Source organism: Pseudophryne corroboree, chromosome 6, assembly GCF_028390025.1.
Source record: "Pseudophryne corroboree isolate aPseCor3 chromosome 6, aPseCor3.hap2, whole genome shotgun sequence".
NCBI classification, from domain to species: domain Eukaryota; kingdom Metazoa; phylum Chordata; class Amphibia; order Anura; family Myobatrachidae; genus Pseudophryne; species Pseudophryne corroboree.
In genome coordinates, this window is record NC_086449.1 from 14,931,713 (window position 1) to 14,945,629 (window position 13,917).

General features: G+C 42.0%; 1 protein-coding gene across 1 annotated transcript in view; it reads left to right on the forward strand.

The window, feature by feature from the left end:
- Nucleotides 1-802: 802 nt before the first annotated feature.
- The window catches only part of LOC134934011 (olfactory receptor 10AG1-like), a 37,223-nt gene continuing 24,108 nt past the window's right edge, over nt 803-13,917 (forward strand). The window contains exons 1-2 of the mRNA XM_063929535.1: nt 803-871; nt 1,067-1,995. Coding sequence (XP_063785605.1) covers nt 803-871; nt 1,067-1,995 — 998 coding nt within the window. The remainder of the gene's footprint in view (nt 872-1,066; nt 1,996-13,917) is intronic.

Below are 13,917 nucleotides of genomic sequence, written 5' to 3' on the forward strand. Positions count from 1 at the left end.
ATTTCTACTATCAGGTACTGTAGGATGTCATTCTCTTTTGCTGGTCCATTGCAGTGTGCTGGGGAAATTTGTTTTTACTGTATAATGTGTGAAAGGTTAAGAGAATGTAAAAATATAATAATTCTGCCATTTTTCATCCTAAAGCTTTCTAAAGCTTTCTGATCAACTATTTCAAGAGAATAAAACTATTTACAGAATTATGAAAATTCCAGTTACATTTGCACAAACTGTCATTTGTAAAAGGACAATGATCATATACATACAGTATGCATTATGGACACGAAGGGTTAATCCAAGGGCCAGTCAATGTCACAAGGAAATAAAAGGCCTGGACTTTAACTTGGAAACTGGGACTTTGATGTTTGCGGACTTTGCCGTAGGAGCATCTGCCCAAAGTTAAGGATGTTAACTCTGGTCACCATCATCATTGTCATCATTATTAACAATATTATTCTGATAAAGTGCTCTCAGCCACTAAAGCAGAATCCATTTTTATTATTATTTATAACCGGAGTTAATTTTAACAAACATGCTACTGTAGATTTATTTATTTTACAAATCACCAGAGATAGCATAGCTTCAAATTAAAATGTAAGAATACAAATGAGGTATGTAGAGAATAAACCGGCCCCTGGAGTTTCCACATTATGTATATAAAAAGACTAGCCGATTATCATTCATTGTCTCTCCCTGCTGTGGGTGAGATGATCTGTTGTCTCTACAAGGAAAGCAGAAACAGTGACACTTCTTTATACATAATACTGATATATGCACATTACATTGATCACCTACTACTGCAAGGATGGGTGACTTGACACAATATTCCTATGGAGAGAATATTACAGGACACAATGCTAACGTTGCTAAAGAGGTAAGTGCCATTAACTCTGTGGCCGGGATGTAATGAAGTCCAAGTTTTGCAGCCGTGCAATCATGTACAAGGATAAACTATACCACCAGACTTGCAGTAACATGCTTTGGATTTTTGCTTGTTTCCATTGATGATGCCATAAAGTGCATAAAACCATGTATGAGCTACAGTACTGAACACTTCTGCTCTTTTTAGACATTTCAGGTGAGGAATATGACGGTAATCACAGAAATATTGCTGTTAGGATTTCCAAGTCTCCAGCAAGATAAGGGTCTAGCTTTCACTCTCTTCCTTGTGATTTACTGGGTGACAATATGTGTGAACCTCCTGATCATCTCACTGGTGGTGCACAGCAAGATTCTCCATTCTCCCATGTACATCTTCCTTACTCAGCTTTCTGTGTGTGATATTTTGGTGGTCACAGATATTGTCCCCAATCTGCTTTATGTTGTCCTCAATGACGGAGGCCTCATATCTCTTTTGGGCTGTATCACTCAATATTTAATATTTTGTCCCTCAGAAGCCTCAGAGTGTCTCCTACTGACAGTGATGTCTTATGACCGTTATTTGGCCATATGTAATCCGCTGCGTTACAATGCTATAATGAGCCACGTGTTTTGCTTTAAATTAGTTCTCATCGGCTGGGTTATAAGTTATTCACTGGTAGTATATCAAGCTATGCAAATATATACATTATCATTCTGTGGATCACATGTGATTGACCATTTTTTCTGTGATTTTGATCCTGTGCTTGAGCTTTCCTGCTCAGATACTTTTGGAGTTGAAATTAAATCTAAATTAATTTCCATTCCAGTAATTATCTTCCCTTTCTTTATCATTATTATTTCCTATGTCTGTATTGTGTCCACCATCCTAAGAATGCCATCACTTACTGGCAGACATAAGGCCTTCTCTACCTGCAGTTCCCACCTGGCCGTTGTCTGTATATATTATGGAGCCCTGACGAGTATTTATTCAGTCCCTAAGAATGAAAATTCACATAGTTTAAGCAAACTCCTGTCTCTGCAGTACACTGTGGTCACACCATTGATTAACCCTATCATCTATAGCTTCAGAAATAAGGACATCCACAAAGCATTTGATATGTATATCAGGAAATTTCTGTGAGTGCAACTAGATGATCCTCATTTGCACAAATAAACAGTCCACATCATTTGTCAGCTTCTTTTCACATTATAAATGATCACAAGTTTTGTAAGAGTTAATGGAAAATTCCTCTTTTAAGATGAACAAGACCTTAGGTGAACAAGATATCACAGAACATGAGTCTGGTGATTCCTGCTGCATTAGTGACCATAGGACTACAGATCACACCATATTGTGCTGCAGGTGTTGTAGTGCGTAATGCAGGAAAGTGTGCGCATATGTTCTCATAGACTAATATCTCAGTAACCAGCAACATGTTTAATGCTAATAATGTTTCCAATGTGCAAGTAACAAGATTTTGAATCCGCATTTTTGGATCACAAATGAAGTACAAGGTTTGGGAAATGGTATACTATTTAAGTTATTATATATTTATATTGCGAAAGGAAATTGTTTTTAATCATTTGTTTTTTTTTCTGGTAATGCATTTTACAGCAAAAGAAGACTTTTTGAGTATATGCCTAATATCTCTGACTCTCTTGTTACTATGGTATGTGCAGTTAATGGTAAAAGTATGCCTCCACAAGGGACGTGCGGTGAGCTAAATGGCTGAGGAGGCACTGGCTAGCACCAGAGCCAGATATACACCCAATATATGAGCCAAAGGGTACATCTGGCCATTATACACAGGTGCAGCAGTATAAACTCCTGGACATTTGGTGAGTTTTGCTCAGAGATGTGTGTAAAGGATACACAGGTGAGGCACTGCCTCACCTGCCATATACTTTTTACTCCAGAATTTTGGCTATAAAAATTATTAGACTAATGCAAAGAAGATATTTCAAACAAATTATTTGTATTTTTCATATACTTTATACAGTCAAAACTGTGGCACAAATGTTAGTATGACAGGAAAGGCTCTGCCTCACCTGCCTCACCCCACCGCATGTCACTGACTTCCACCCAAGCATTTATATCCACACAATATTATTATATGGGTCAGGGTAAGCTTGGGAATACCCTTATGATACAGGACTTATACTGAGTCATAAATCTATTTCACAATCTTACAGTATTATTTATTATGTGCATATTATCAAATTACCTGGTCTCTCCTCACTTAACAACTTCTACAGTTATAGGCCCTACACACTGGCCGATTACACTGACAGATATAAACAATCTCGTTCATTAATGAATGAGATATCATTCATATCTGTCAGTGTTTAGGCACCAACGATGAATGATCCGCGGCCCCACGCTCGTTCATCGTTGGTGCCGGCTCGTTTTTCCCTGCAAGCCAATATGGACAATATCGTCCATATTAGCATGCAGGGCTATGGGGCCAGGTGACGGGGGTAGGAGGGGTTGGGGTGAAGAACAGTAGTGCAGTTGTTTATTTTGTTTTTACTCAAATGTGAATAGATATTACCGACAACTTATTTCACAAATATGTATATATATATATATATATATATATATATATATATAATGCAAGTATAAGTTCTCCTCTGCAGAACCCTTTTTTCCATTTTTTTAATAGCTATAGCTGAGTGAACTGGTTCTTTCCTCTGGTAGATACTGTCTCCTTAATGTCAATGGGCCTAATTCAGACCTGATCACTGCAGCAAATGTGTTAGCTAATGGGTGAAACCATGTATACTGCAGGGGGGCCAATGTAACATGTGCAGAGAGAGTTAGATTTTGGTGCAGTGTGTTCAAACTGAGATCTAAATTGCAGTGTAAAAATAAAGCAGCCAGTATTTACCCTGCACAGAAACAAAATACCCCGCCCAAATCTAACTCTCTCTGCACATGTTATATCTGCCACACCTGCAGTGCACATGGTTTTGCCCATCTGCTAACAAATTTGCTGTTGCTATCAGGTTTGAGGGGGTCATTCAGATCTGATTGCTGCTGTGCATTTTCGCAAAGCGAGCGATCAGGTCCTAACAGCGCATGCGTTTGAGCCACAATGCTCACGCGTGACGGACAGCTACAACAAGCATCGCCAGTCAGCGAAGGGATGGTGTGAAAGATCCATTCGCACGGGCATACGCAAGGTGAATGACAGGAAGAGGCCATTTGTGGGTGGCATCTGTCCGTTTACAGGGAGTGTCCGGAAAAACACATGCGTGTCCTAGCGTTTTCAGGAAGGGTGTCTGACGTCAGCTCTGGCCCTGTTCCGCAGGGTTCAATCATACAGTAAGAGTATGTCCTGGGCTGCGCACACACTGCACAAACTGATTTTTATCAGCTCAACTACACATGCATTCGCACACTTGCACAGTGACAAAACACTCACCCTGAAGGCGGCGACTATTTGATTGCAGGACAGCAAAAACGCAGCCCAGCGATCAGATCTGAATGACCTCCTGAATTAAGCCCTATATCCTTGCTGAAGGTCAATTGCTGAAGGTCACTTTGTCTCCAAACTTCTACTTGTAACTTGGCACTAACTCAAATATATACAAAATTATTATTTTTTGTATCCACTGAGTCAGTCTTGGAAGTGTAGATGGTGCGAGATGGATATAAACACAACTCCACTAGATGTCACTGTCCATCCATTTATATTATTTATATACTTAAATGCATTTAAGTGTGGTTATAAAGTATACTGTATTACCTCAAGGCTTCATATGATGTTGATATTGTTAATATTAATAATAATAATAATAATAATAATACTTTATTGTCATCAATAGTTCAATGAACAATCAACGAAACTAAAAAGCAAGCATATACAGAGACCATAAGAACAGAACGAAGAGAGCACTCCTAAACCCAAGACATTCCCAATTGTCAATTTATCTCGGTCCTATCTGGTTTAACATGTTTATTGCTTTTGGGAAAAAACTACCCCTTAACCGGTTTGTCCGACAAAGAATAGAACGGTAACGCCTATTAGATGGCAACACAGAAAACATCCCCCCATTTGGATGAGATAGATCTCCCAGAATACTTTTCACCTTAGTGAGGAGCCTTTTTTCATATATATCCTGAATACAGGGCAGGCTGACTCCAATTACTCTACTTGCAGTTTTAACCACTCTCTGAAGGGACTTACGTTCTATAGCAGTACAGTTTCCAAACCATACTATAATTCCGTATGTGAGGACACTCTCTAAAATTGCTGAATAAAAGTTTACTAAAATCTCCTTACGTATCCCTGCCATGCGCATTTTCCTCAATAAAAACAGGCGTTGTTGAGATTTTTTAACAACACATCGTGTATGGATACCCCAAGACAGGTCATTGGAGATGTTAATACCCAGGAATTTAAAGGACTCAACTGTCTCCACAACCTGGTTATTTACGACTAGGGGACAAGAAGGCTGCATATGAATTTTCCTAAAATCTACAATCATTTCTTTTGTTTTTTTTACATTTAAAATTAAGTGATTAGTTTGACTCCAAGCTTCTAACCTAGCGACCTCAGATCTATATTCTGACTCATCGTCCTTACTTATTAAACCTACGACTGCGATATCATCGGCAAATTTAATAATGTGAACTGACTCCGAATTTGAATGGCAATCATAGGTAAACAGAGAGTACAGCAGGGGACTCAGTACACAACCCTGAGGCACCCCTGTACTGATTACAAGTTCGCTTGACAGGGAATTGTACAATCTAACAGATTGGGGCCTGTTAGTCAAGAAATCCAAGATCCATCTACATACAAAGTTATTCAATCCCAACTCAGATAATTTAAACACTAATGATGTTGGGATTACTGTATTAAATGCCGAACTGTAATCCACGAACAAAATTCTCGCAGAGGAACATGTGGATTCTAGATGGGTAGCCACACGATGAATCAAGGTGATAGCAGCGTCATCTGTCGACCTATTTGCTTTATATGCAAATTGAAAAGGATCCAGATTGGCTGGGATACTTTTTTTTATGTGTCCCATAACCAATCTTTCAAAGGCCTTCATTATAAGAGATGTCAGAGCAATTGGTCGGTAATCGTTTGGCTCACTGGCCTTACCATTTTTGGGGACCGGGACAATAATAGATGACTTAAAACACTTAGGCACATGACAAGTGGCAAGAGAAAGGTTAAAAATTATAGTAAAAATCCCAGCCAACTGCTCAGCACATGTCTTGATAACATTTCCCGGAATCCCATCTGGGCCGGGGGCCTTACCTGATTTAGAACTGGCAAAGCACCGTCTGACAGACAATTCATCCAGTACCAGGGGCTCCGCGTTCTCCAGATTCCCATCCCAGTCTACAGGGGAAACAGCCATGCTATCAAAACGAGAGTAAAATATGTTTAATGTCTCCCCTAGGGAACTGTCAGCCTCTTTATGAGAGGGGTTCTTATTAACTTTGTAGTCAGAGATATCTTGAATACCTTTCCACAGACTTTTTGCATCTTTATCATTTTTAAACTTGCTTTCGAGTTTAACAGAAAAGGCCCTTTTTGCCTCTATTATACCCTTTTTTAATTTTTGACGGGCAGCCCTAAAAACATTTTGGTCACCAGATCTAAAAGCTTTGTCTCTCTCACTTAATAAGGTTCGAACCGTACCATTTATCCATGGTTTATCATTTGCGTAAGTACGAACACACTTTTTAATTGTTACACTCTGTATGCAACAACACACATAACCAAGGACCATGGAAGTAAGGGAGTCCACATTCACATTATTATCATCCCCCAATGATTCTTCAATGAACAACCCCCAATCAGTAAATTCCAAAGCATCCTGAAGTTTCTGCATTGCCCCCTCAGGCCAAACTGTAATACTAGTACTAGTCGGCCTAAACCGTTGGACTACGGTTTTGTATGCTGGAACCAAAAATAGGGACATGTGATCAGAATGACCAATATTGGGATATCTAAAAGTCGCATAAGCATCCTTAATATTACAATAGACATGGTCCAACACATTTCCCCCTCTAGTAGGGACTTTAACATATTGATAGAATTTTGGTAAAACTACCTTCAATCTAGCCTGATTAAAATCCCCTGCTACTAAAAGAACCCCCTCAACATATTTAGTTTCCAGTTTAACTATAGCAGCGTGCAAGATATCTAATGCAGATTCTACATGAGCAGAGGGAGGAATGTATACGGCCATTACCAACGCCACTGAAAATTCTCTTGGCAAATAGAATGGTCGACACTTTACCACCATATATTCCACATTTACAGAGCAAAAAGTCGCAACAAGACTGGCATCAGTACACCAGTTATTATTTACGTATACACATAGTCCACCTCCTCGCGTTTTCCCAGATTCCATGGTTCTGTCTGATCTAAATAATGATCTATCTGTAAGCTGAACTACAGAGTCCAGGATAGAGTCATTCAGCCATGTCTCTGTGAAAATCATGAGAGAGCAGGTCTTTAAAGGGGACTTGTTTGCCAGTCTCACATGGATCTCATCCAATTTGTTCGTAAGAGATCTTACGTTTGCCATAAATAAACTGGGAAGCGCTGGTCTATAGGGGCACAGATAAAGTCTTACCCTAATACCTGCTCTTTTACCCCGCTTTTGCTTCCTCTCTCTCCGTGGTCTGCGTTTCCATCTGGGCTTGCATACCCTCCAGGGACTAGGCATCCTCCATTCATGGGCAGAGTCTTGTTGCTCAGGCTGCTCGGGCTGACCAGATTCCAGGCTTCCTTGCCTCCTCCAGCCCCTAGCAACCACGGTCCTCCTGAGACCTCCGCAGGATCCACCACAATTCTCCTGACCAGAGGAGCACCCAGCATGCCTCGGGCCATCACCTCCTCTGACCCCGGAACTAGCCTGCGAGCCCGCCGCAGCAGCAGCACTCAGAGGCCGGCCAGCGCCTCCCACATCCACAGCAGCAGCGCCCGGAGGCCAGCCAGCGTCCCCGCCAGCCCGCACACCGGCGCCCGCCGGCCGCACACCCCTGGCCGCACCAGCCCGCCCGCCCGCCACCAGGACACCGGAAGCCCGCAGGATCCCCCACGCGGCTTCCCCCAGCGACAGCGAAGCAGCAGAGGGACCAGAGGCGGAACGGACCGCGAGCAGCTCCCACCGCGAGTACACAATCCCACATGGACCACACGGCAGCAGAGCCCCCAGGCCCACGATCCACGTTGCAAACAAAAGGGTGAGTCTGATGGTAGGTAGCGATGCTCCTGCTACTGCTCCTACTACTGCTCCCATGGCTCTGCAAGCTCGCAGCCGCTGCGTCTGAACGCGCCGCCACCCCCCACTGTCCTTTGTTCCCTAGCTGAAATGTCCAGTGAAGTCTTCCAGGAATCTCCTTGCCTGGTGAGAACACTCTATCTGCACTGTCTACTGTATATCACCATTTAACGGTATAATAGTTCAGGACTAATTAAAACAACAGCTGATAGGGCTATGGTGTCTGAGCTCTGATTTAGCCATGTCCACTTTCTTTCCAATATGTGGCCAGTGGAGTCTCAGCTGTCTCCCTTCAGCCAGAACCCTCTGAGCTGTAAGGACTGCTGGATGACCGGGAGATACTGTAACAGCTTCAGTGGCACGGGAGGGTCGGACTCTCCAGCACCCATCAGCAGTCACTAAACATAGCAGGTAGCTCTTCCTGCATTGACCAATATCGCACTTCAGGTAGATAGAGGTGCCACTCCACACAATCTCCAGCTGGTCACTCCACCTCCCGGCTCAGCCACCTCACGAAAGTCCCACTCTGCCAATCAGCTTGTCTGCGGCGGTCTACTTTGCACCTTGCCCAAGCTGTTGCCGCTTCCTCTCTCCTGCCACCTGTTGAATGTTTACCGTGCAGCACTTAATAGCTGTGCAGGAGAGAGAGAAGTAGCTTCCGCTCTTAAATGACAAATATCGCTGTTGGCTCCCATTTTATACTGGCGGCCTTGTCCTCACAGGCAGTGTGTTTTCCCGCTCAGGTTACATGCCGGCTCTTCTTGTCCATAGTCCCCACCACATCTAGGTTTATGTAAACAACTGGCAGTTTGATATACAGATTCATCTGAAGGGGACCATTTAACCCATTACTTGCATTGCTTGTGTCCATATAATATATCTCCTGTGCCACTATAGCCCGGGCAGCACAGATGGTGTAATGGTAAGCATTACAGCCTCACAGCACTGAGGTCATGGGTTCAATTTCTACCATGGCCCTAACTGTGTGGAGTTTGTATATTCTCCCCGTACTTGCGTGGATTTCCTCCGGGTGCTCTAGTTTCCTCCCAGAATCCAAAAATATTCTGGTAGGTTAATTGGATCCCAACAAAATTAACCCTAGTGTGAATGTATGTGTATATGTACATGTCGTACGAATTATAGAATGTAAGCTCCACTGGGGCAGGGACTAAAGTTAAAGTGAAAGGCCAAATAATTTCTGTAAAAATCTGCGGAATATGTGTGCGCTATATAAATAACTGGTAATAATAATAATAATAATAATAATAATAATAACTGTTATACAGTATATGGGATCTTTTGGACAAAAATGACATCTCCTGTATGGGGAATGTCAAAACACAGAATTTCTTTACCCGACAGCCAGGACGCTACAAGTGACTCGTGTTCACTACGTGCCGCTACATGGAATATGTCTCTTCATTCTCTCATCCTCATTCGGCACCAAGATTAAAATTAGACATGTGATGTCTTGTCAAAGTTCATTTGTCATTTACTGTTTCTGTTGTTGATGTGGACTATTCTATATTGGCAAGACTATCAGACAATTTAGAGAGATAATGGCTCTCCACCACTTGGCTATCAGGAATGCTTTGGAAGGCAAACCTCAGGAGCAACTGGTGGTCTGGCATTTTATGGGAGGCAAAACATTCAGTTACAACTATGTGCCACAAAATTATTGCCCATGTACCCTCCATGATCAGGGGGAATTACTGTGCTACCCGATTGCTACATGTTGAGGCACACTGGATTCACTCTCTGAAGACTGGTGCCCCATTGTTTAAAATTAAATGAATAGTTTGGGGTATTTCTTGTAATGGTTTATATGATACTTAATTATGGATATCCTGATGAATTATATGGTGTACATGGATTTATGTTACTACAGTATATCCCCTATGGATCTGTTTCTAATGTATAAATACTTATTAATGTCTGCTTATATAATACCTGTCGATTTCTATTACTGCTGTACTCATCCATTAATAGTTGCTGCCACCTGGTGGTCTTTTTATGTACTACACGTTTGTTATTGTGGTATGTCGTCTTTACTCATTTTCCAGTGCATTCCCGACGGGTTTCCATGGCAACAGCGCCAGAAGGCGCATGTTGCGGATATTGTGATGTCATCGGGACGTGACAGTGTGCACCCTGCTGCTGGTGGAGTTTCCGGTATGGGGGTCTTTCCTTCTGTGGCTATTTAAAGTAAGACTGTGATTGTATATCTTTTGTTATTCATTAAAATTAAATGTTGACTGCAATCTTGGACTGGGTGTCCTTGTGAAACTGTGATATACCCAATGTAGTGATATTTGGAAGATCCTTGAGTATCACAGAACCTGTCTACAACCATTGTTATATATATACAGGTTGAGTATCCCATATCCATATATTCCGAAATACGGAATATTCCGAAATACAGACTTTTTTGAGTGAGAGTGAGATCGTGAAACCTTTGTTTCTTGATGGCTTAATGTACACAAACTTTGTTTAATACACAAAGTTATTAATAATATTGTATTACATGACCTTCAGGCTGTGTATATAAGGTGTATATGAAACATAAATGAATTGTGTGAATGTTCACACACTTTGTTTAATGCTCAATGTTATACAAAATATTGGCTAAAATGACCTTCAGGCTGTGTGTATAAGGTGTATATGTAACATAAATGTATTCTGTGCTTAGATTTAGGTCCCATAACCATGATATCTCATTATGGTATGCAATTATTCCAAAATACGGAAAAATCCCATATCCAAAATACCTCTAGTCCCAAGCATTTTGGATAAGGGAGACTCAACCTGTATAAATAAATATAATTTTTTGTGGAAACATGTTTGGAACCTCTTGACTAGTGTCACATAAAATATACAGCTCTCCATTTCTCTAAAAAAGACCTAGGGGTCATTCCCACCTGATCGTTGCTGTGCTAAATTTAGCACAGCTACGATCATCTACAGCAGTGATGTCTAAACTTGACACTCCAGCTGTTGTTGAACTACACATCCCAGCATGACCTGCTACAGTTTTGCTATTAGGCCTTGCTAAAACTGATGCAGGGCATGCTGGGATGTGTAGTTCAACAACAGCTGGAGTGTAAAGGTTATCCATCACTGATCTACAGTAACATGTTGGGGGATGCCCTGCACAGGGCTAAACCGCCCCGCAGGCCAGGCCAACCCCCACACACGCACAAGTACAAAAGCATCGCACAGCTGCAACGCGTTTGTACTTGAAGAGTAACTCCCAGCCTGCACAGCTCCTGTGCATGGTAGGGAGTTACTCGTTGCTGTGCTGGTCGCAGTGACTGCGTGTGACACCACATCGCTGTAGCCCACCCTCCGCATGGTCCGGCTACAGCTGCATTGGCCGGACCGCACCCCTAAAATGTCGGCCAAAGGCCGCCTTGCCACCCCCTCCCGCCCAGCGAACGCCTCTGTCTGTCAAAGGCACATGTGCAATTCTGGCCTGACCGCTGCGCGGCGAACATCCTCAGCGTGCGGTCAGATCAGAATGAACCCCTTATTGACCATCATTTCTCTGTGACTAATAGAAGGCGACGGAGTTAATGTAATGTTGTTCTAGAAGCTGGAGGTTCGGCATTTCATCCAAGAATGGTCATATTTTTAAAAGCGCCAATCATTTTCGAGGAAAAGCCAGGTTGTGTGTGCTTTTGGAAATGATTGCTGCTTTAAAAATATGGCCATTCTCGGATGAAATACCTGACCTCCAGCTTCTCACATTATTACATTTACTCCAATGTACTAACTTGTATTTTAAAAATCTAATTTTTAAAAAAAAATTGGTTCCCAAATGAATTATTTAAATTACGTAAATTATCTTGTGCTGCCAAAACTCTTTCTGGAGATTTCGTTATATTCACTTTGGTTTTAAACAATAAGTAGAAATAAGTAGGAATGCACAAATCGAGGGGCGGGGCCTAGTTGGTTGAAGAGAGTATGTGTTAACTGTGGGCTTCTGCCTAATTTCATCTCGTACTCTCTCTGCCTTGTACCCTTGGTCAGCATGTGCCTGGATATTTCTCCCATCTGCTGCCCTGCATCTGGCGGTATGGTCCTTGGAACCAGGGAATGTTTTTTAATGTTCCTGTGGGTTGCAGCCTACCTGCCATGCTTTGCCCATGGGTCTCTGCTGCCCTGCCATCCTACCAAGGCCAGGAGACTCAGCGCTGGCACCTGATAGTTCCTATGGCTATCTGGCTCCTGGTGGCCATCTTGGAAGCGGCTCCCTCCTTCTATCAGTGGCCATTCACTACCCATCGGGTGGCGGTGTTCTGGCCACAGGCAGGTCTGTGGCTGGTGCCCCCCTTCCACCCATCTAAATGATTATATAAATAATAAATAATAGGTGGTGCCTGACGTGGTGCTGATAGGAGGGCTCGGACAGCACCATCCGGCCCCCTGCAACTGGCTGAGACTGGCGATGGGTGTGGGGACAGCGGAGGAGGCTGTAGTCAGTGATGACGGAGTGAGCTTTGAGAATAATATTCCAATCTGTTGGGTTTACACTCCTTGAGCTGGCAGGTGTATAGGGTTCTGGACTTTCATTCTTAGGTGTTTACAACATTTACATTTAGCACCTTGGTCATGGTTATCTGCGTTAATATTTTCAAAGCACGTCTGGATGGAATAAGTGTTTTACTACAGGCCGGCCCCAGCATTAAGCTCCTGATGTAACCCTACAATTCCTGATCCAACAACCATGAATTTTATGCTTACCTATTAATGAATATATGTAGACACTCTACTTTTTATCAGCACAGAGATTTTCAACTTCCATTGAGTAATAGAGATTTTGAAAAATTCTCCTGATTACCTCAATACCACTATGCCTCCTAAAAAGCCAAAAGAGGTACTCCCTCCACGTGTGACCTTTCTTGCTCAGAAAGCAGTACACACATCCTCCTCTCCACCTGGCTCATCTGGTTCCAACTCTTCGGGGAGTGTAACGTTAGACAGCTCTCAAAGCTCTCTTTCTATTTTGGAGATTGATTCTGAGTTTGATGCACCCCTTATAAATAAATCTCTATGTCAAATATTGTCTACCTTAAAAACAGATCAGACTGCTAACCATATGGCTGCAATATGTGAAGTAAATTACAGCATGAGCCATTAATTTTACATACAGTAGTGTAACGGCCGTTTTGAGTTTGTCATTTAGTAAGCAGTGCACACAGTCTGTGAAATCACAAGTCTCACAGGGGGTTGGATTAGTGGTGGGGGAGGATGCCTATTAAAGCAGTGGGGAGGCCCATGAAGAAGTTCAGTAAACTCAGTCTCATAAAGATAACACTCTCATAACTTGAAAAGCTGCACTTGTATTGTATATTTGTGTAAAAAGAAGCATTCACAGATTTATTCTAATTTTCCCAAAACAAGTTATATCATACTTTGTATACAGACTCAGACATGCACACAGATATACAGTCAAAATTAGAAAAAAAATGTAAATGTCATTTGTTGGAATTGAACCCTAGCTCACTGGCATGGTATCCATCGGTGACATCACTCTGAAAAGAGAGCTATGGAGACAAATGACTGACATCTGCAGTGACATTGTGATGTTGCTCATTGTAATTTTTTATAGTGCTATGTGTCTAAACTCTATTTCTGATTGTAATTATTTTGTTTCTTTTAGAGAGCTGTGTAAAACCCTGAATTGTTCTTTTCTTTGTGTGAGTCAGAGACGCTGAGCCAATCTTTTTCTGTGTTCACATTTCTAATTAATGTAGAAATCTAAAAAAGAAGTTCTCAAACTACAAGCATTGTTTGACTTTA